The 23,724-nt window shown below is 43.2% G+C and overlaps 3 protein-coding genes across 3 annotated transcripts in view; 2 read left to right on the forward strand and 1 right to left on the reverse strand.

The window, feature by feature from the left end:
* Nucleotides 1–814: 814 nt before the first annotated feature.
* Nucleotides 815–1,286, forward strand: T265_00560 (hypothetical protein; the record flags this gene model as incomplete). Its single annotated transcript, XM_009164364.1, is given in 4 exon segments — nucleotides 815–841; nucleotides 877–1,043; nucleotides 1,080–1,164; nucleotides 1,182–1,286. 4 exon segments carry the CDS (start codon nucleotides 815–817, stop codon nucleotides 1,284–1,286), a joined length of 384 nt encoding a protein of 127 aa, XP_009162628.1.
* Nucleotides 1,287–8,797: 7,511 nt separating this feature from the next.
* Nucleotides 8,798–23,724, reverse strand: part of T265_00562 (hypothetical protein) — a gene marked incomplete at both ends in the record, with an annotated part of 23,405 nt that continues 8,478 nt past the window's right edge. Inside the window, 4 exons of the mRNA XM_009164366.1 lie at nucleotides 8,798–9,245; nucleotides 10,866–11,081; nucleotides 13,383–13,639; nucleotides 18,100–18,387. Of these exons, the coding sequence (XP_009162630.1) occupies nucleotides 9,204–9,245; nucleotides 10,866–11,081; nucleotides 13,383–13,499 (375 nt within the window). The remainder of the gene's footprint in view (nucleotides 9,246–10,865; nucleotides 11,082–13,382; nucleotides 13,640–18,099; nucleotides 18,388–23,724) is intronic.
* Nucleotides 18,632–19,964, forward strand: T265_00561 (hypothetical protein; the record flags this gene model as incomplete). Its single annotated transcript, XM_009164365.1, has 3 exons — nucleotides 18,632–18,708; nucleotides 19,178–19,224; nucleotides 19,801–19,964. The coding sequence occupies 3 exons, from the start codon at nucleotides 18,632–18,634 to the stop codon at nucleotides 19,962–19,964; spliced, it is 288 nt and encodes a 95-aa protein (XP_009162629.1).

The following is a 23,724-nucleotide window of genomic DNA, read 5'->3' on the forward strand; positions in this document are numbered from 1 at the left end:
TGAGCCATACGGTAGTTTTGGGTCTCGAGATAGCCTGATGGTCAAGGCGCAGACTTGCTTACCAGAAAGTTTGTAGTTCGAAACCAACCTTTGAATCTCAACTGCCTCTGTCAAGGCTTGGTAATTTCATCCCTCATGCTTCCTTCTGGTGGCATGGTAGCTATGCGCCGATAGGGTGTTACAGCTGAACCATTATTATTTATTTTATTATATTTGAGTTATAGATGTGGTGCATCCCAGAAAGCTGCAGTGAAGACAGCATTTCTTGCTCTTGTGAAATATCCAGTTGGATCTCATCTCTTGATCGCATCTTTCGACTATGCAACCCGTAAACAACTACGTCTCAAGGTTACGTTATCTTTGACCAGCCATAATTCGCGGTCTGGTAATTCAATTATTTCTTCATTCATGTTTAGACTCACACTTTTATGTCACCTCAACCCAATTCCGGTATTGCTGAGCAACTGATAGAATGCTCTTTGTCATGCACTGTTACACTATAAATACTGCACTATTTACCGACTAAGTAGCTGTTGCTCCTGTCTACTAACTACTCTGCATATATGGGTGTCTATAGTAGAGCCCAATCTACTGCAGTGGTTGTATTCACAGCCTCACCGGAGGTGTCATTTGGTCACGAACGTTGAGTAGTCAAGCGTCTTTACTAAAAGAGGTTTCTCAGCCAACCGTATTACATGTTTGGGCCATTGTTGTCACCAGACACGTCATACCTCTTAGTTAGTGATAAACCGTTTGAAATGAATATGCTGACAGTACTTCCTTTCTTTTCTTACAGCTAAGCTAGGGAAATAGGATGAGCGCGGATCCGGAGGTCAAGCGGGTTAGAAATTTTTCAAGCTGTTTTCATATAATCAGGCTATTGAAGCACATAGACAGCAAACTATCGTGGCTAATCAACAGATCAACATCCTCAATGCCCAGCTGGAGGCTCTCACAATGAAACACAGAAGATCAGAACTGGTCGAGCAGGAGCTTAAGGCGCTTCCTACCGAGACGGTAGTCTACAAGGCGTTAGGCAGAATGTGAATTGCTTATTGGTTGCTCATCATATCTTTCAGGTTCCTTAGGAAAAGTGTGAACACTATCACGGAGGATATATTGAAGGAGCGCTTGATCATTGATAACAATATGGAAACCTTAAAGGTATGTTTATTTCGAAGGTAAAGATTTGCAGTTTGCAGAAAAACAAGGAAGCCGTTTCGAGCAACCTATCGGAATCCAAGGAAGCCTTGCGAGAACTGCTGAGCTCCAAGCAGCAAGCATAGTCTCAAAGTCATTGTGAGACACGTTCAGTTGGGACTGCTCTGTTCGAAGCTGTTCAATCCTGTTGCTTGATGAGCCATCAGGATTTGTTGATTTTGATGCTTCTCTGTGGTTTCCGAGAAATACAGTATTAATTTTGTCAGTATCTGAATGACCAATACCTTACTAAAACAGACTATGCGGACTCTTCGCAAAGGACCTCATTTTAGATCCACGATGAATGTTGTGGTGAAAGCTTTAGGAGAAACGGTCTGCCTTTAATGGCCTAAGTGAGAGCTAATCACACTGTTGATCATCCGGAAGGTCGCGCGTTCGGGACTTCGTGAGTTTCGTAAGATACGTGCTGCTATGATTCCTAACAAGAGTGAAACAGCTATACGGTGTCTCTCGGCTTTCGAAAATTACCAAATCTCACGGCGCCATGAAATACAATTACGTTAGCGGTCACGGGGACTAGATTCCTCTTGGCGACAATTCTCAGCACGGATACTCTTTCTAAAGGTTGATCACTGTGTAGGCACTAGGTCCCAAAACCCTATGAATGAAAAAAATGTTTTACGTACGTCGTAGCGAGAGCAAATTAGGTGACGTACAGTCCGACCTAGAAGCAGCCAATTCAATACTGCTCTGGTAGAGTTGAACCTCAGTAGTGATAAACAACACCCGTAGAATCCAAATTGAACGATCAGAATGGTGTTTACAGTGACTTTAGTCAACATCCTGGTTGAATCCATTTGCTGAACGCAGGAAATGGTTGTGCTGAGGAAAACAACGTACCAGTATGATAAATGGCTTAACTACAGCAAATGTCATTCAAGCAAACCCGTTGGGGGAATGGTGGTGAAAGTAGGGAATAGATTGACTTGGATTTAAGTCGTGGCACTGCGTTATGTGAGCGCATAACGCTGTAGCAGCATATGTGCGCCTTGGTGTTGGGATTGAGCGTTTAGTTGTTATATTTTACCGTTGGGACAATACGAAACATTTTCGCCCATTAGATTTTATCGAAACTTGTGAAAGGGCTGTTTTGTCTATGGGCTAGCTGAGTGGTTTAGAAGATAGATGGAAACTATTCTATCGCGATTTAAATGAGAAAGTTTCAAGGAAGAAGACAAAGGAAACCGGATATATTGCAGGCGAACCATTGGAAGAAACAGGGTTTCGGCTCAGTTGGTCACAGTAGGGAGAAAATGAAATCTCAGTGAATTATTACGAGAGGTAGAATTCTTCGTTAGAATCTGATAATCCTAACAGGGGCTTAGCTGCCCCTCGAGGTCGATAGTATGTCTTGCGTCAGCTAATATATGTGAACAATAAGGGGCAAAACAAAGCAAATCTGCGTAAATCGTGATCTAACGTGTCATACTCCAACAGTTGCCTCCAAGGGACAGCGTTTCTGTCAAGCAAGATTTAGTGTGTTATTCTTCCGACAAGGGACTGTTGAGTATCGGGCTGACTGTTGCCCGGAAGAAGTCTGAGGTCTTCGTATCTGTATATATGGAACACTGCGAACCTTAGAATGAGTCATGGTGATCATCGATTGTTGCGCAGGTGGCCGCTGATTTGTTTTCCGAGGTTGGTCATTGGCGCGTAAGCGTTTCGTCACCAACGGAGGAGACATTATTGGTGTGTGAACTGGGTTCGGGGTTGATGGCGGTCCTTTGCCTCTTCCAGGATTGAGAATACATCAAAATCAGCTGATTTGCTGCACCACGACAAAACTAAGTTGTACCATGGTGAAAAACACAGGACTGGTGGTAAATTATACCAGGCCCTCAATGTTATAATCAGCGCTCTTGATGCATACATACCAGAGATCTGGTGTCTAGAGAAACTGTGGTTCCTTTTCATTTATGATTGCTCACGTGTCGAACTGTCATTAAACTGATCAGAACTCCTTTTGACACAGACAGTTCGATAAAATCTCGTATAACTGTCTCGCTGGCGTGCCCCTGCTGACTACCGCCAAAACTGACTTTGAACATAGAAAAAATTTAAGGGTAATATGTAGTGTGCCGGAAGTGACGGCCTCATACTAGTTTTAATTCAAAACTGTTCTGCCCAAAAATGGGACATCTCGATCATCAGTGTATTGACCTGTTAAATATTCCCATGTTCTCGCATAGAACTTGATACTTCCAAAATTTGCTCCTGATAGTCAACTAGCAACTGCAATTATGAGTGGAATACGTTCAGTTGTTCTGCTGTAGCACCCTTCCGGTGTACAGCTGCCATGTCACTAGAAGGAAGCACGAGGGCTGGGATACTGCCAAGTCGCCCAAGCATAGACAGGGGAAGTCGAGAGGAAGAGGTCGAGTTCGAACTAAGGACCTTCCGGTCAGTAAATTCGCGCTCTAACCGCTTGGGCCATCTCGCCATTGAGTGAAATACATGGTTCTGTACTTGCATAAAACCACATTGGGTGGTTAGACCGATAGAGGTATTGAAAAAACACGATACGTCACCCAAAACGACTCATTTTTCTGGTAGCCTCAGCATGTTTCATTGAAAGTGCCCATGCGATGCGTAAGCATTTTTTCAGGTGAGATAAAGATTTCATGCATGCTGTTTCATCGCGATTCGTAAGCAATATGCCCATTTGTAAAAGGAGTTTAAGTGTGCGGACCAAACGGTTCGAAATTGGGGTAACCTAGTTTAGTAGTGCTCATAACTCCGAAGCTAAGAGACCACTGCCGATAGATGCTAAGCTTACTCTCATATCGCAACAGATGGTTTCAAGCTATGGTTCCCCAATTCCCGATGCTAGTCCTTATACCCTTCAATGTGGCCGTTATTCGTTTTTGATATCTACGTAGCGCGGAGTACTCATGCATCCCTTACTGATTTCGACGAACAGTATCCAGATTGTTAGCGGAGCCAGAATGCGCATGAGTAACGAAGTTTCCAAGTGCAATCGGACGGTGCACCTCTGGTTTGTCGGCATGAAGCTGCAGCTGTTGATCTGAGCCACGAGGGTTATGTGGCAGCGTCAGACAGAATTCGACAACATAGTTCGCCCCATAAGCGTTACCAATACAACTGTAGTCACTAAAAGTGCACAAAATTAGGTCCCGTGTGTGTCTGCGGATGACGAGTGTCGAGTAGCTGGCCGGTATTACGAATTATAAAATGGAGAAACCGTTTGCTCATACTTACTGGCAAGTAAATGCGAGGTAGTCGTCATAACGGTGACGGTTTAACGGAACCATACTGCAGTATTACCGAGCCTTAAATAAATTTCCCAACAGTCACACACAAGCGGCCTTCGCGGTGAACTTACTGCAGCAATGCACAACTCTAATAGGTCAAAAATTGCAACATTGATCCACTCAACCAGCTTAACTGATTTCGGAATGGAGGGGGTAAGACAAAGTAGGTGACTTCAGGCTGCAGGATAGCGCTCTATGGAGTTGTTTCACAGTTGAGACGTGTTTTAGCACAAACATTAGACCAGTCGCGTTCATTTATACGTCTGACAGATAATTTCACCAAGGGATAAAAAATCAAGCAAAGAGAAAAGCAGCGTTTGGTCTTTAATACCTTCGGGTGTGAGTGCTTTCCACTTTCGTTCATGCAAATAATTGTGACAGGAACAGACGGAAATTTAAGGTAAAAATTCCCAACTTTCTTCAGTTTAGCCAGTTTTCCGAAGGGCACTTCGAAGCCACGTGTTCATAGTTAATCTAGAAGACTAGCTGAGGATAAGGTGTGCCTGAAGCTCGTCAGCATCCGCTTTCTATAATAGAGCTCAAGTATCGGCCCTCGGTTCGTGAAACAAGACGGACCGTACAACCTTGCAGGATTTCAAAAGTTCAGGTTTATTCATTGGAAGATTCAGTTTGACAATATTCAATTTGAGCATATATTGATTGTCAAACTTCTACAGGCAATTTTGGCGAATAAAATAGACTACTGTTATCTCCACGCCAAATTTCCACGCACTGCGACCAGCTACCAAAGGAAGCTCAGGAAGAATAATTTGAAAAAGATAAGTGGAACTGTCATCTGAGAAATCATTCGAAGAGCCCTTCAGTACATGTTCACTTGGTGTGTACTCCGTGAGTGAAGCGTGAATGGCACTATATCTTGTCTAAGTACGAGTTAATCACTGCTGACTAGCCGCCCATGGTGAACGCTCAACTGTTTCAGAGTACTGTCCTGAAGGTTGCGGGTTCCAAAGACTCGCTTGTTTCATGAGATGTGCACTGCTGATGATTCCAAATGAGAATCAAACAACCGAACAGTTCTCTTCGACTTTTCAACTTCAATTACAGAACGAAATCCCAGAAGATTCCGAACCTGTCTCACTGATGTAGTTCCTAGCTTCTGAGCTAAGAGTGGACCCTCATAAATAACCGCCTTCGCGCTATTTCTTTAACAACTTGGATGAGAAAGCGCACTGGCTGAAATGATATCTGGTTTCTATTTGTGGTTTCCGAGAATGCGCCAAACACATGGAGTTCTGATTCGGTGAAAAATACCTTTTATCGAGAACTAACCACTCTTCTACCCAGCACGAAGTCTCCGACAAGTGTAGATCATCAGAGGCGCGACTTGGCAGCGTGTTCAGCTTGAACTCGGGACGTAGTGACAATGATGATAGTCATTTTCAGCTGTTTAGTGATCAGTAGTTGTTCCACAGTAGTGCTGGATTAGAGACAGTAGACATCTGTGCATTATTCGGCGTTTGACCCGATGGCAGATCAACCAAATCTCAATTGGCACCGGGGTTGCATTCTTGACTGGACCAAGCGGGCCGATTCAGTATAAGTTTTCGACAAGTTCCCCGGGGAGACTTAAGCAACAACCTTCCGTCTAACCAATAGAAAACCTTCGGAGCCACAAAGTAAACGACCTTATCAAACAGGCTTGTTCGGAAAAAAAATAAAAGCCGTATCCTCAGGTTATATTAACCGTAACAGGGACGAAATAAGTGCCACCAGTCACAGGCAGGGAACTCAACATGAGGCGTCTGAGAACTCACCGAATAGGCATTGAATTTTACAGCATTGACTGTTGTTCATCGACGCGAGACATCAAACCCTTCGGAACACAGGACGATTCAGCCAGCAGGGCTGTCACATATTAGCTCAAGCAGTCTGTGTGAGGATAGAGACCTCGTAGACTCAATTAGGTTATGGAAGTGAAGGAAGCAGAAAATGTTCAGAAACTTTTCCCACATGATATGCAAAGCGGGACCGAAGAGAAGCCGGCTTTTAATGGGTCATCAAGATAATACTAGAAATTTAATCCACACAAAAGAACCAGAGTCTTGATCGCCGAGCCGAATATTTAGCCGTCTGCCCATGTGCCCACGTCTTTCATTCTACCCGTGGTCTGAGTTTAGACCCACCCTCAGTTTCGGAAGTACTAACATGCCTTACTGTGTTGAAGCACCTTTGGGACACGACGTTTCCGAAGACTGGTGAGTCTGTGTTCTGCCTTGGGAACAATAATCTGTTCCAACAATCTGAGGCTAATTATTCACTGTGCGAAGCGATTGCTCTGAGTGTCACGCCAGTTGTAATATGGCTTCTAGTTTCAATACTACACAACGTTTGACCTAAGTACGTGAGACGCAAGTCCAAGACCACAAGGGACGGAACGGGTGCAGTGACTACATATTCATGTTGCGTCAAGTGCTTGGGCAGCGCACGTATATCATCAACCAACTGTAATGGTGTTTCTTGACTTCAAAAGCGGCCTCAACTCCGTGGATAGTTAGGTTCTTTCATGTATAATGGAGATTGCTAGTCGGCCACGAGCGACTAATCAGCAGTATGATTAACTCGCACATAGTGCCACTCATCCTTCAGTCAAGGAACCCACATCACGCGGTCACGGATTGACCGGCTCCTCGAGCAACGACTACTCAGATGGAAGCTTCACCCATCTATAAATGCTTGTTTGACGGGGAACGCCCAGCAGCATTATCAGCAGCATGAAACCAGTGTTCAACACTGATGCTTCTCTGTCACAGTCATGATTTATTTGAGTCTTATTGAACTGGGAAGGGATCTAACAAGCATTCTGAGGTTCCTACACTTCCAGACACTCACTCAGGCAATATAGACATAAACCGACAACAGGAACGCCATTGACACATTAGCAGCCTTATCTTGTAGCGTCTCCAACCAGGCGTAGTGGGGAATCACACAATCCCCATCTTGCAAAACGAGTTGCACCAACAGTGCCCAGACTTTTCGTAATTTCTTCCAGGTCAAAGTTTGGCCACCTTTCTGCTCCCGCCAGTTTAAATTGGGCATGGAATATTCCCATACTTCTAGTGGCATTAGAGTTTACAATAAACCATCTGAAGGTTTTCTCACATATAGCGGGGTTCTCCAGATATATCCCATTCCGTTTACTTCACTTTTGTCAGTGCACCACCTAGTAACCGCAAATTTGGATAATGAAATCAGATCAGGGGGAAGATTGGTATGCTTGGATTATGCTGACTTCTTCGCGAACCGTTATTTAGCGATTATACGTCCACACAAACTATTACAAATTGTATCTCCGAAGTGATTCCGTTTTGCCATGGAGTTTGCACATTCAAAGGTCTTAATTCAGGACTTCCAACGTACCCCTCTGAAACTTCACATGAAGAACTTGAGTTTGTTTGTAGGTGCACTCATTTTTGCATTTGTATAAACATTGCGACAGATGAGATCGGCGCATGCATCACCATGATACGAGTAATATTTGTCAACTTGCGTCATGTCTGACGTCAGAGACAAATACCACCGAGGCTAAAGGGCTGTCTGGGAGCAATCCTACCCTATGGCTGTGAAACTCGGTTCCTTTGATATATGAAGACCTCAAACGTCTTCAGATAGTTGGTCACCACTGTCTCCGTAGTACAACAGGCTTTAAATGGCTTCAGCATGTAGGTAAGGTAACAGTCAGTAGGCGGATCATAGGCCATTAGTCTCATCCTCTCGAGAAACAGATGAGGATTACGAGACGAAGGTGGTTAGAGCATGTGCCACCTTCGCCCGACTAAAGAGCCGTCTTCTTCACAGAACCTTATTGGAGAAATTTTAGCGGACAGGCCATGGGACGACAACGCGAGTTGAAAGCATAGCGATCTAGAATCTTCACTCTTCTGGCTGGAATCCGTGAGATATTTTTTACGTGTGGTTGGAAACCCTCTAGGACATAACACGTAACATAACCAAGCGGTAAGCTTGCTGTCAATTCTTTACCCAGCTAACGCTTGTCTGCTGTTGTGTGCTATGCTTGTGTCTGAAAAGGTTCGCCAAGTCTGGGTCTCGCTGATGGCATTTTGCTCCAACAAGATGCTCAGATGCGTTTATCTCAATGTCTTTGGAAAAGGCGGGCGCCTTGCTTTCGGATGGTTTCTCCCATTTCTTCTCAACCCTTACTATAGTATTTTTCCACCATGACTGCCTATCACTTAAGCATCAGGTTTGCTGCTATATATGACGATGTAAACACCAACAGACTGCGCGGAGCACCTATGGAAATAACGTGAACAACCGTCCAACATGGCGAAACGATCTTCTGCATAGTGAAGGATTTTCATTTGTTAGAGTTGTTTCGCGCATGAAGTTAGGTTTAAAGAAAAAGTTGGAATACTGGTTATTCCAGAGCGCCCCATATTCAGTTGCGGACCAACAAAAGGCGATAAGATCGGGAACGTAGTTTCGGCTTGGTTGACTGAGTTTATCTGAGAGTGCATTTTGTGCACGTGGGTAAGATTGTCGTCATTTAAGCGGAGAATAGGAAAGTTGGACAAATGAGAAATGTACCCAAGTCAGAAGGTCAACGAAACGAGTTTGTTTGATTGCTGATAAGCTGAATTCGGAGGTGGTTGCATGCCGCAGGACAGGGAGCCAGCCGACGAAATAATGAACGCGTAGTTCTGTCTCACGAAGTAAGAGGTAACGAAGGAATCAGGTCATCTTCTTCTTCATTGCAGTAAAGCGGTCCATATACTAGGTTCGTAAAATGAGAACACGAGTGAAATAATTAGAAATTATAAACGAGAGATTCAGCTGGGTTCCAAGTGAGCCTCCCGTCAAAACCAAATTGATATGCAAATGAGTGTATTGGTAGAAATCATCTACTTCCCAACCAGTCTACCCTTCTGAACTTCATTCCTGAAACATGAACATGGCTATAAAATTTTCATGTAAATGCCCTAAAATGTTTCCTGCCTAACAACAATGTACTGTCAACATTATCAGGTTTCTATCGTGGGACTTCAATAGGCGAATCAGTAGACAGAAAATCAAACTGATTTGAACACCCAAAGTTATGTTACGAAACTGACAGGCAAGAACTTCGCTATAGTTAGGCTTTTCATGTACATAGGATAGCAATCACGAGACCAAAGAGATACCGCGAGCAAGAACCTCTTGCTCATAAGTTCATATAAATCGAGCTTGAAGTAATCAAGAACGCAATAGGACGTAAGCTCACCAGATATTCCAACTTTCATAACCCAAACACTGCCACTTCCATCTAAATAGGCCATTTCAGATGAACGACCACGTTCTACGACCTCTCGCCACATGGTAAGAAGGAAGCTGTAATTTTCAGGGAGACCTTCAAACTGGAATATAGCTCTTGCCGCGGAACGCTCCAGAGCATCTACCCTCCTGTACGTGTATTAGGTGGTAAGCCGATCGGTAACACATCCGTTTGAACTTACCGGTCAGATGAGGCCATTAAACCTGCTGAATGATTTTCATTACTTGTTAACTGTGATTGTTGAGTCCTAATCCACATGAATATCAGTTGAACAAACCACCTTCTGTCTTGGCACTACTATTCCCGTTAGTCTACACAGGAGGGGAAAGAACAGCTTTGTGTTTAGCGGCAGCTAGAGCTCATCAACAACCTAAACCTTTGAGTTCGACTCGATTCGGACTCTGGTCAACTGATATGCAAGGCAGGTGTATTACCGCTACTCTATCCGCGAAAGCTCGGGGTAGCCAAACTAGCAGGTCTGAATAGGTGAAAATGCTCGCACTTGCGCGATATGCGTGGATACGACAAGAACTTTGCTATCGGAGGAAATACCGGCAACTCCGATTGTGTAGATTTTTAGTGTTCTGTTCGCTGACCATGTCAATTTTGCCGCAAACGTTTCACCAGTAGTCCGGGTGACGTCATCAGTGTGTAGTGGACTAGTGTTGCGCCGATGTGATGACACCAACTGGTGACGATACGTTTTCAACAAAATTGTCAAGCTCAGCAACCAAGACAACAACCATCGTCTGTTTCGGTGGGATCAGTTCGACCTCCACTTGTCGGTGTGTTTTGACTGTTCTTGGTCATTTTCGTTCCGCACGTCAAAGGGCTATAAGACCACACTCGAAGTGAAGTCTATTTATGACTTTGGGACCGCAGTAGCCATAGAGCAATAATCGTACCAAACCACAAAGCATGATGAGCCCATCGGGAACACTATGATCAATATATTCTCTCATCACATCAATGCTGTTGCAGTACTGCGGGATGACAAACGTATATAGAGGAAGCAAGCTGTACATAATACACATTAGAATACACCGGTATATTACCAACTACTGAAAACCGCTGATTCCCACCTTGGCATAATCTGGAAGACTGTAGAAATCTCGCATGTCAAATTTGTTCTCAGTGACACAAAGTAGTGACACTTGTGACTCAGTGAACAGTTCTTTAGGAAACTGCTCCAGAGTAAGTTGGTTGGATTCGAGTCGAAGCACTTTTAACCGAGGACATTGTGCGATCGTGCTGGCCACGAGATTTATCCGATTGTTGTTCAAATTGAGTTCGATAGCCTGAAAACAACATGAGGGATTTTGTGGTTCATGGAAAAAAGTTCTGTTCATAGTAGATGAAATAAGAGTAAATTCTCTGTGAACCACTGAGGTGTCACCTCAATGTGTTCGGGATTAAATGTTTTTGCGTTACTTGACAAGTGGTTACCTGCAGGAGAAAGGGACGCACGGAAGCGAGCGATTCGACAACTTCCCGATACATCAGTGTTGGGTGCAAGGTTTGACAATGGGGGTAGTGCGCACGCAGTGAAACGTACAATAAAGTTGACGAAATTGGAAGGTTGACATAAGCGAAGCACAGAAAGCGGTATGACATATACCAAGCAGACATGGTTCAGTTTTTCTAGAGGAACCAAACCTTGTTCATGTACAAGCCGAATTCACACGTATTATTACCTAAGTATAGTATGCAACGCTTGTGGAACGCAAGTGGACTTTACCTTCAAGCTTAGCAATACTAATATCGATCCGCAGGTGAGAAGTCACCGATCATTCCAGAAGATAACAAGGCAGTCACATGTCTTCATTTAATCAGGTTACGCTTCGAAGCAATCCAGTGAAATATGGCTGTCGTCGAGGTAAACTAGCCAAGTCAAGCTGAATCAGCGGGAAATCGAAATATCCATCCATTCCATTCGTACAACTTGTTCATATCAGCGAACAACATAGTTGTAAGGTTTTTATCGGCTACCAAGACACGTTATCCCCTAATCCTCATTGCACCCTGGGAACCTGTGTTGAAGAGCCAAGTAGCACCCTTTGGAAGTAGAGCTGTTTCGCGTTTACTGTGAGTCGCCAACAGAGACTACATCATGGATTTCCAGGTCAATTTTAATCGGCAACCTTCTGGATAGGAGTCCGCACGCAAATATCAAGTTACGGGTGACTGATCAACAACGTGGGTAACGCGCATCACTTCTTCAATCGTACAGTTCAAATCATGTGACCCGTTGCTGACTGCTTCTCTGGGCGATGACTTCTGAGAGGAGAGCCTAACAAGTCACACATTTATTAACAAGTTCGACCAAGCGAACGACCGTTGTCCTTCCATCGAGCCATGATAATGTCATCCCTAGAGTAGCCAGGGGGGTACTTAGATTGTTTCAACCTAGGAGGTATTCGTTATAACCCGTGAGCAGCAAATGAATGAGAGTGGCATCTTGACAAATGTCTGTGATCTGAACTGACCATTTGAAAAGACAAAAGAATGAAACAACTAGGAAGGTCATGGGAGGTTAGTGAGAACTTCCCGGTTTGCCGATAAGCATCGTCCGAATGACGAAACTCATCAGTCATTGAAGTGAACAGACAAATTAACCATGGTCATTTCCAGCTATAAAAACGTACATTTTGTAGTGGTTATAGCTGCCACAGTTCAGTTCGTCGGTGATCTGGGAACGGATAGCTACGCATCGGAGGCGGGAGCTGATACAATTGATTCATGAATTCAGGAGTGTCAGTGGACTTCATTAGGAAGGTCGGATGAGAAAGCTATGTATGAGAGGCAAAAGCTTGGATATATGAACGCGACTGGGCCATATCTACCAGTATCTCTAATCACTTGTGTCCTGTCTGGAGGTCCCCGTCCAGGGAGGCGGCAATGACCAGCGCCGTTGAGTTTGCAGGTAGACTCACCGATGAAATCGGTCGACTGGCATACGCAGCATGTGCCCAAGCCAACGCAACTCAGAGTGTGATCAGGGACGAAGCTCGGTTGCCACACCATTGTTCGTCAGAGAGCACTGTTTGACAATCCAAGTGGCTCCACAAAAGAATTTCTCAAGCATCAGATTAGTAAATTCTTTCTCTCGGTAATGCCTACCACTGAAGTGGTAGGTCGCTATCTGGCATCGTTGGCTCTTTCATGACACAGTAAATTGCATGGGTTTTATCGAACATGTAGCGGACACAGGTTCTGTGTGGTGTTTCCTGGGACCAAATAGACAGGAGACGAGTGTGAATGCAGCTAGTCAGTAAAAGATGCGTTTGGCACTCCACTGAGCTGTACAAAGCCAAGAGAATCTACAAACAGCAACATTGGTTTTTAAACATATGGAATAAAAACGCAAATACAAACCACCTGCCAATCGCACTGTCAAATTTCACCAAGGCGGAGCTCATCTGGCACAAGGTAGTGTCTTAATAGTGTTTTACATTTCAACCCTAAGATACGATAATATTTTTCACCTGCACCACGAATTGTGGAGATCTATTCAACTGGGTCGAAAAAAAGTTTGGCTTAATAGTGACTTAGGATGATATTGCCTGTCGACCTCGCAGGAGTGTATTGGAGTGACGTACCTGAAGCGTTGAAACGCAGCTGGGAACCGCAGCGATCATGTTGTGCGATAGGTCAAGCATATTAATCGGGATCGTGGCTGTACACAACTCAACTGGAAACTCTGTCAACTGATTCATGGATAAGTGAACAAAACGGAGGCTGCGTAACGCTCCGAAATTCACCACGTGTCCGGGTGGGACCAGACTGACCAGGCAATTCCGGTTTGCAGACAACGTCTCCAGTTTGGTGAGGGTGAAGAGTTCCACCGGAAATTGTCCTATGAGGATAGAAGAGAAACAAATTGTTCGGAAGGCGGGAAGTGGTAGAGGAAGTATGTATTGAATGGAGTTTGCATTCATGCCGTCAAAGTTCCAATATCGAAAGTAAAACCAGTGGTAATCAGTCAGGCAGTAGATGAATGGTTTGCTAGTTCAGGTGCATCATCCATGCACGGAACGAACAACTGACTGTAGAACGGTGAAATGCTATCACTAGCGAACATTACAGACAATAAATTGATCTCCGATACAAAGCTCACACAGAACGGTCGAATGCAACACGATCCCTAATTGCGACACATCGGCAACACCAAAGCGAAGTCTTAAGCTACTGCGTAACGTCGAAAAACTACCGACTGTTTACCAAGCCCTTCTGAAAAGGTGTTTGGCTACCTCTTTTGCCGCCCGACGCACCACGTTCCTCATAAATGTATAGATCAGTATGAGATTTCCTGGCCTTCATTGCAATGAGCTCGAGGAATAAAAGAAAAACTCGCAAATTCAAAAGCTGGCAGAGAATCAACGTGAATTCGGTCGCAGTCTCCACTGTTTCCAGTCTTGTTCGAAATTTCGATCGGCCACTAAAGTGCCGTGACGCAGTGTTACGTTCTCTATAAAACTTTACGTCATGTCTATACGTATCGTTCGTGTTATGCTCAACACCATCTTCGTCGTTTACTAACCCTTGCCATAACTCCGTCTTCCCGCAAATCACCTGTACGTTTTGACCACGACACCACGTAAAAAACACTCGACTGCAGATGAATATTCTGGAGCTGACCTGAGAATTGATCTACAACTGTCTGTAGCAAGGGTGGTCCACCCTGGATTGTACACCCCCTGTTTGTGAATTCCGTACGCTACCACGACCTCGGTCGAGTGAAGTACTTTCGTCACATGTAGCGTGAATTCCACTGGTGCGTTCGGGCCATAGCTATAAAAAGTGCCGAATTTCCCCATCATCACTGACAGCAATAAACCAAAACTAAATATTGGTGCTTAACCGACATATAGCCATGAGATGTTACACATGATATAGAGTGGAAATAGAGAGGAAGAGATACATGACTTGTAAAGTCATACGAACCTAGGAAGAGGGTACTTACATCATGGAATAACAGCAAGATAAACGCACCTGCGTGTCAAACCGACGTAAGATGCCATTAGTGGGGTTGACTCGATGCCCATTTCGAATCTCACTTTACACAAACATACAACGGCGAACAAGTTTCAGGATAGACACTTCGATCAAGAAGTGGAACATGTTCTCCAATGGGACCATATCATGTGAGGTTTCTAACCACGTGTAAGGAAAGTTATGCTGACTGAAAACCGTGAAGGCGAAAAGACCATGTAGCACTTAGCTTGACGGCAACCCCTTCAGTTCGCATTAACAGTGGCATATACAACACAAGCTTTTCGCATGTGTAGTTCATGTCCCGACCACTTAACCTGATGAGCCTTAGTTGTTGCTCTAGTGATTGATTAATTATCCAGCACACCTTTACACATCAATTTGTTACGTGGTACACCGCAGCCAGCTAACGTTTGCCTACTGCGAGGACATCGATGGTCAAATGTTTGAATTTGTCTAACGTCCTCGTATCGGGCGGGTGAAGATTCAAAACCATGTAGTAATACCGCCCTTACATTTTGACGTGTACACGCCTTCCTTTGTCTCCAGTGAAAATTGTTTCTGAGGCTATAAATGACTCACGTTCGCAAATGTTGCCCGCGGATTGATAATGCATGTATTGAATTCTTAGGTCACGGCCTCCACATCACTCTAGATTGTTAGACGGTCAACGAAATCAAGTTTATCCACAGGGGGGACTTAAAAGGCTGAAGTAAAACTTTAGAGCTTGAAGGTGCCAAACGCATATCGAAACTAGAGATCACATAAGAAATTCTGTACAGGATAAGCTAGGCAGACTGATGGTCATTAACTAAAAAGGCTGTTAACCATCTAGTCCAACCCTATTAGTTCTGTAAATATAATTCCGGTACGAAGACTCTCGATCTTTTGCAGTATGAATTCCATGGTAATATCGACGGAGAAATTGGACAGTTAGGAAACGACAGAACAGCCTTGTTGAACTCTACTAGGTGTATGACGGAGGGTTCATCGTAAACTCAGACAACCAGAAGTGTGGGAACAGTAAGCAGGATGTACATTGACAGACTTCAGGGGAATTACCCTTTGGTCTATCCATGGAGTCAAATGTTCCTTTGAAGTGGAGGAAAACCTCAATTGTTGGTCACCGGAAGGTGTGGCGCTACTTAAGTAATGTCAGTACACTCCTGACGTTCTTGCGGCTCTCGGATTCGCGCATCAAGTACCAGGCTTCGTCATCAGAGTATTACTGAAGCCAGTTGCCGCAGTATGACCAGCGTTAGACTGTGCCTTAATGAGTGAAGTAGTCGCCTAGTATAACTTTTTTGAATACGGACTTGATGACCTACTGATTGGTCACCCGGAACTTGCTCCCAAATAAAATCAAACAATATAGTAAGGATAGAGGTCAAAGAGACATCATTGTGTTTAAATAGCGCTGGTTAGAGCTCACCTGGCCCGGAAACACTCCAAGGCAAAAAGGCATATCAGCATTTCATCAACTGAGAGGGGACCTAAGCTTATAGGCCACACCTCGAGCTGAGGGGGTCAAATGAAAGACAGTTATAAAGGCCAATTACCAACTAAACTCTTGTTGAAAGTATTCTGCTCAACCAACTAAACGACAGCGTTTACTATACGGTTGATTTCCAAAATTATTATTGGCAAATAATGGACGGCGTCCTGGATCCCGTTTGCAGATTAGCCAGAACAGCCGCAGTAGCCTCCATTCTTTGATCCTGTTGGATCTGTCCAAACACCTAACAGACCATCTAACCGAATTATGGTGCTGTCCCAAACGCATAAAACGTATGGTATGGGGCGAGATGGCCCAAGTGGTTAGAGGGCGAATTTACTGACCGGAAGGTCCGTGGTTCGAACCCGACCCCTGCCACTCGACTTCCCCTGTCTAGGCTTGGGCAACCTGGCAGTATCCCAGCTCTCGTGCTTCCTTCGGATGGCATGGCAGCTAGGCACCGGAAGGGTGCTACAGCTGAACGTTTTTTTATGGTATCAAGAAGTGACGGCGACCTTACCACTATTGCCCTTTTGCTGAACGTTTTTTATGGTATCAAGAAGTGACGGCGACCTTACCACTATTGCCCTTTTAAGAGGGTGATTGCAAACTAGCACAGTTTTTGGTATGCTTGCTTCATTCTTGGCTTAGAAAGCTTTTGGACTACTAAACAGTTTGTACGCTTACTCGGGAAATACAATGAAAACCGGCCAGTGTGTGGTCCGAATAGGGTCCAGAATGATTTGCCGCCCCGCATTGATCGCAATACAGGTAGCTGACGTCTACGTGCTCGGTCGGGCTTCAACAACAGGGTGACGCCATTTGGTTTAATGGCATCCACTGCGTCCAAACCCAGTACTACTGAAGGACAATTGGTGGTCGGTAGAGTTGCATAGAACGTTCACTCCTATCACTACACCTTGATGCTTAACTAAACTTGCCATCAAATCGCGCCTGACGCGCTCCAGTTGCTGATGAAAATCTTCTGCAATGAAGACCATCTGAACTCTTCATTGTTGGAACATAGGCAGACATTATGTACGGGGTATTTCAACTAGTGCGACCCCTTACAGAACACTGATAGAATGTTAAGTATACATGCTGTTCCGAGTGTCCTTAAAGAAAATATCCAACAAGTTCCCCTTTGTTTTTCGGGAAATAAATAATGTGGGGAAAAGGTGTCGAATCGGCAGACAACCGACTACAGACTCCGCCTTGACCCTATCAAGCCTCCAGTTCCAGCAAGTGAATCTAAAAGTCTACGCAGGATCAATTTGCTGTTCAATTCAGAGGTTGATTGTCAGATTCCGGGTAAAAAACCTAGATGATTTACCCAAAAGGGCGAAAATCCGGTAGGGCGCTGTCTGAAGGATCCATACAATCTAACCGCACCAATTAGACCCAAAACCGAGCATTTGCTGAATATCTTTGTAGTGAGATGCACAATATACATCACCTTTGTTTTGAAAACGAGAAACTCCGACGAGTCTCACCTTCAGCTTCGACCGGCGCACGACCAACGAGTGACCAGCATCAGAAACTAGTGTCATTGTGTAGTTGAGAGGGTCAACTGACCACAAAACGGTGATCAAAAAGCCTTCTTCGTTACACAGGCACAATTAATAGGGAAAGACTTCTACGAAGCTGGCCGATTTGTCAAAGCTCTTGTAAATTTATTCAAAGCGTGGAGGCTAAAAAACAAACGGTCACCCAAACGTCATTAATTATTGTCGGTGGCCTCATGTACTCAGCTAGTGCATAGTGGGGCCTGAAGACGCAATTACATTATGGGCTGCACCATCATAAGAACTGATTCAATTGGGACTTACTGATCTTATTATTATCCACATTAAGGAGTTTCAGCGCTGTGAATTTCGAGATTGAAGGTCGGAGAATCTCAAATCTGTTGCATGATAAATCCAGACTCCTTATTCTTTCTAGACTTTTGGCTTCATCAGGAAGCTATTTATTCTGTGTGGAAGGGGACAAGACCACACTTACCTTTGTTAACTTCAGACCGCTCAACTGAAGGACGCCTGTCTTTTCGGCATTTTCAAGTCGCGGTGTCAAAGCATTACCCATTGGTATGGCTAGAAAGCATTTTTAATGCACGAAACCTAAAAAGTGAACGTTTGACGCAGTTATGATAAGCAAAATTTGTGGTGATAAACAAGAATATCCGATTGTGTCTGGTAATATCCTGGTAGGAGACTTTCATCTCGTCCCATGCTAAGTGGAATACAGCTGTTGCTTATAGGCAACAGATAAGAAAGAGCTTTAGCGCCAACTATCAAGGAATCATGAAGTTTATCAACTGATGAGGGGGCTAACACGCGTCTGTTGCAAGGAACCAGTAGCAGAATGACCGCTCCATCAGACGAGAAGGCCAGAGATACTGCTGTCAAGCTCTTACGCATGCGACAAAAAATTTCTACTAGGTATGGTATAAGACGACACAACCATGATCTTACAAGCAAGCGAAGGATTTTTGTATTTGAAGGCAGTTCTCTGAAGCATTATTCAGGACCAATGGAGTGTATGTAAGGTTACAGCCCCTACGATAGACTAATTCGTCACTTGTCCCGTTGATTGGGTCGTGTTCTCCGTATACTGGAGGACCGTCCATATAAAAGCCATTTTTCCATGCGGCACGCTGTGGGGAAGTAACTGGTAGGTTCGCTTAACAACTTGACTCGCTGGGTAAAGTGAATTTTCGGCGCCATCACAAATGAGCACTGTGATGACACCACAAGAGATGCTTGGATTAACGGAGCACCACTACTTTAAACAAGGTAAAGACTTCTGGAACATTAGGCCCTAAATTCCAGCGGGCATCGAACGAGTCAAGTCATTTGAAGGTGCCGAAAATCAAGTCTTGGTTTTCCACCACCTGTTGCCTACATGCAGTCGCGATCGATCGGAGAATATCCGAAATCGCTTAAACTGGAGAGCAGGTGAGTCAGTCGGTATCATGATCAACGCTATATATATTGTGTGGATAAGACAAAGTAGAGCCACAAATGTTCTACCTATGAATCCACAGACTCCGAATTAGGAAGAATTGATTCTGTGATACCTGACTTCCTGGAGTCTTAGGTTTCAAGCAGAGTAGATTCCAGAAAACGGATCACGCACTTGGAATCACTCTGACTATGCAAGTATATGTACCCACATTAACCTCAAATAATATCATAACATTACGTGCCGCCCTATGATGAGAATACCCACTGCTCCACAGAGACTAGCTGACAGGGAACCACGGTTTTGAGCTTGGTTTACTGTTGATACGTAGCTTCTATTAAGTAATCGAGTTCACTTCGTTCATTGCTTAGGTAGAGTTGTAAGAAATCCTAACCGAGTTCCCTTTTCGAAATAATTTCCCATAAGTCAGCTAGTTTTAAAGGTACATTAATTTGCATTACGTTAAATTGCAAAACCTTTCAACTAGTTCATCCAGAAAAACCTATTTACGTTGGTCCTCCCTCGCAAAACCTACCAATACTGATCTAAGTGTAGCTTTTGACATGAAGGACAAATATTACAATATCCTGAATATCCAACGGGGATGAGATGGCTCAAGTGGTTAGAGCGCGAATTCACTGACCGGAAGGTCCGTGGTTCGAACCCGACCCCTGCCTCTCGACTTCCCCTGTCTAGGCTTGGGCAACCTGGCAGTATACCAGCCCTCGCGTAATCTTCGGGTGGCATGGCAGTTAGGCACCGAAAGGGTGCTGCAGGTGAACGACTATCCTGAATATCCACCCAGGGCGAGTCATGTTTTCCAAAGACCATTCGGCGTACTTCAGCATTACTGATCCAGACTTGGACAATGCTCCAAAAACACTGAAAGTCTTTTGACGTCCCCAGCGCGCAGTGCCCAGGTTTCTGATTCATGGTTTGAATCTGACCTCTGCATCTCAACTTCTGTCCAGGCTTGGGCAATCTAGCAGTATCCCAGCCTCCGTGCTTCTTTCGGGTGACATGGCAGCTAGGCACCGAAAGGGTGCTACAGCTGAAAGATTATTACTATTACTATTATTATTACCTTGACTCGCATAATAATGAGCGCACTGCAGAACTGAGCCCGACCCTTGACGGATAAGCTGATGTCACGCCTACACCACAGATGATGCAGGTTTACGAAAGCTACTCTGATCATCTTTCATGAGACCACTGGGACTGATACCGCTACCCAGATGGGCAAATTTATTTACTACCTCAACCGGCTCTTCCTTAAGCATGAGGTTAGAGTCCGAGCCCACCCAGTCTTGCAGCAGCACTTTGTAGATGTGAAGCGCATGCCGAACCGTAAGTCAGAATTACTTAGGTTATTTAATATCGTTTGCATTATCACCACGTTACAACTAATAAGAGCCATGTCGTCTGCATACTCAATATCCGTGAGCGAACACTCCGAGAGCATCTACACCCGACAGGTCATTTGCAAACTATTGTTACTAGGCGATCAAGATTCATGGCGAAACCTTCGACACCCGGAAATGGTTGTTGGACATGGAAGACCAGTCATCCGATTGAACAAGGCGAGGGTTCACCATTCGTTCCATGAGTTCGCGTTATTTCACACACGCCGCGGATGTCCACACACGACCTGTATGGATATTTTGACATGCGTACTGAATCAAGCGATATATCTGGAACTGTTCGCACGAAATACACGTTGCGATATCATTATTTATACTAATGGGTTCTCACTCTTACACTCAGCGGCTACGGTATATATATATATATATATATATATATATATATATATATATATATATATATATATATATATATATATATATATATATATATATATATATATATATATATATATATATATATATATATATATATATATATATATATATATATATATATATATATATATATATATATATATATATATATATATATATATATATATATATATATATATATATATATATATATATATATATATATATATATATATATATATATATATATATATATATATATATATATATATATATATATATATATATATATATATATATATATATATATATATATATATATATATATATATATATATATATATATATATATATATATATATATATATATATATATATATATATATATATATATATATATATATATATATATATATATATATATATATATATATATATATATATATATATATATATATATATATATATATATATATATATATATATATATATATATATATATATATATATATATATATATATATATATATATATATATATATATATATATATATATATATATATATATATATATATATATATATATATATATATATATATATATATATATATATATATATATATATATATATATATATATATATATATATATATATATATATATATATATATATATATATATATATATATATATATATATATATATATATCATACCATACCCCATATCATATTACCATCACTCGCCTAAACCAGACGTCCCGTCCCCTTTGGTGTGGACTCACCAGAATAATTACGCCAGGATGGGAGAAGGACTGTTCAAACAAGTGATGTGAATATGAACAATACACACCCCGCAACCCCCCACAATAAGTATTTATTCCTCCACATTAAATAGATCCGTGTTTCGGGCACGCAAGTCTACGCCGTTACGCTGATTTATTAAGGACTGTCTAATCGTTTGTCTAGATCATAACAAACGTGGAACGCATACTCGGAGAGGGAAAGGTAACCGATCCCATAAATAGTATGGACAGCCAAGAGGTAGATTATCACTACATTGTTCAGCGGCTGAGGAAAAGATCAGGAAGCCCTTCATTCACTGATTGTTCCCAGTAACACAAGCTAGCACGACTTAATGTATCAGATATGTTATCATTTTCATTTTTGAACTCCGGAAAAAACGTTCTGACAAATGGTTCTGCCGAAAAATGACTCCCCAGAAGTGCACCTTGTCCATTTAGATCGACATATAGGGTACACTCCCTAGACTGGTTGGCTGCGTTCAGTTTTTGCAGATCATTCGATCGTGCAGCACTCAGCTTTTGTGCGACGAAGACGCTTCATAAATGAAAATCCCCCAACCATGTACACATACGGATTTGGATGGTTACTAAATTCGTCTGAAAGATCAAACGAACCATCTTAAGATGGAAAGGTTGAGGTGCCTTTCTATACTGAAGATAATCGTGCAACTTCGGTCCTTGACGGTTTCGCTCACCGACGGTTTTGGGAGACTGCTCACAAGGGCCAACTGAAATAACCTTCAGGCATGCCACACTTTATGTATCTCTTCCATTTCCCTAGTATTTTGTGTCCACCAGGATTAGCGTTCAGTGCACACACTGAATATGACTTGTCGTCTCAAAATCAGTTGGGCTGAATTGAGTTCTCGACCGGAGGGAACAGTAATGTGAGATTAACGCAGTGCCATTGCTCTAACTGATATTCAGTACTTGAAAATTTGTAGCACGGTGTCACTAGAAAACCTCGTAACACTGTGCAAAGATGTGGTGATTACGTTCCAGCACGAACCGACATCCTATGCTGCAGCAGTTCGAAGAGAATCCAGAAGACGGTTCTGATAAAGTCTTTTAACTTCAGGACTTGCAAACCTCCTAGTTGTCAAGCGGGCTATCCTCATCTTACATATCCCTAAAAACGGCGAGATGCGACTTGGGACGAACACAGTCCATGACTGTGTCCCAGGAAAAGCCGCATTCAGTTACTGATCCGCACCACAGGTAACTGATGGAGGTGTGGTCAATAAGATTAGCCGGTACGCTGTTGAAGGACACCCGGTCAGACGTCTTCGGTTATTTCGGAAGTTATTACTCTATAAAAACCACCTGTAGACAGCACACAGCTGGAGCAATCGTTTGTCAATCTAAGTACGCACCGAGTTCCACCCACGTCAACCACCTAATCCAGTCTAAGATGCGTTACGCCTGCCAATTTGTGCGTTCAAATCTCCGGCAATCACAGCGATATCTGAGCTTTTAACCCACCGTACCAGCACATTCAAACCATTACAAACTTGTCTTTGATGGTATCAGAGCAACAGCTGGTTGATGTATAAGCAGACAGAACAAACAGACAGCGATTTCCTTCCGCCTGTGAGATATTTTTACAAAATTTACCAGGAGTGAGTATCAACAGGTGTCCAGTCAAAAAATGATCTTTCCGTCTGGCACATTAGGACGACAGCATACCCTGTCGCATCAGATCCTGGATCGCCAGAGATGCGCAGCCGGAAGCGACTGGAGGGTGATAGGGTGATTAGCTTATCCACCATTTCAGTGCCTAGCTGCCATGCCACCCGAAGGAAGCACGAGAGCTGGAATGTTGCTAGGTTACCCAAGTTTAGACGGAGGAAGTCAAGAGACTAAGGTAGGGTTCGAACCACGGACCTTCCGGTCAGTAAATCCGCGCTCTAA

This window comes from Opisthorchis viverrini (genome assembly GCF_000715545.1).
Source record: "Opisthorchis viverrini unplaced genomic scaffold opera_v5_5, whole genome shotgun sequence".
NCBI lineage: Eukaryota > Metazoa > Platyhelminthes > Trematoda > Opisthorchiida > Opisthorchiidae > Opisthorchis > Opisthorchis viverrini.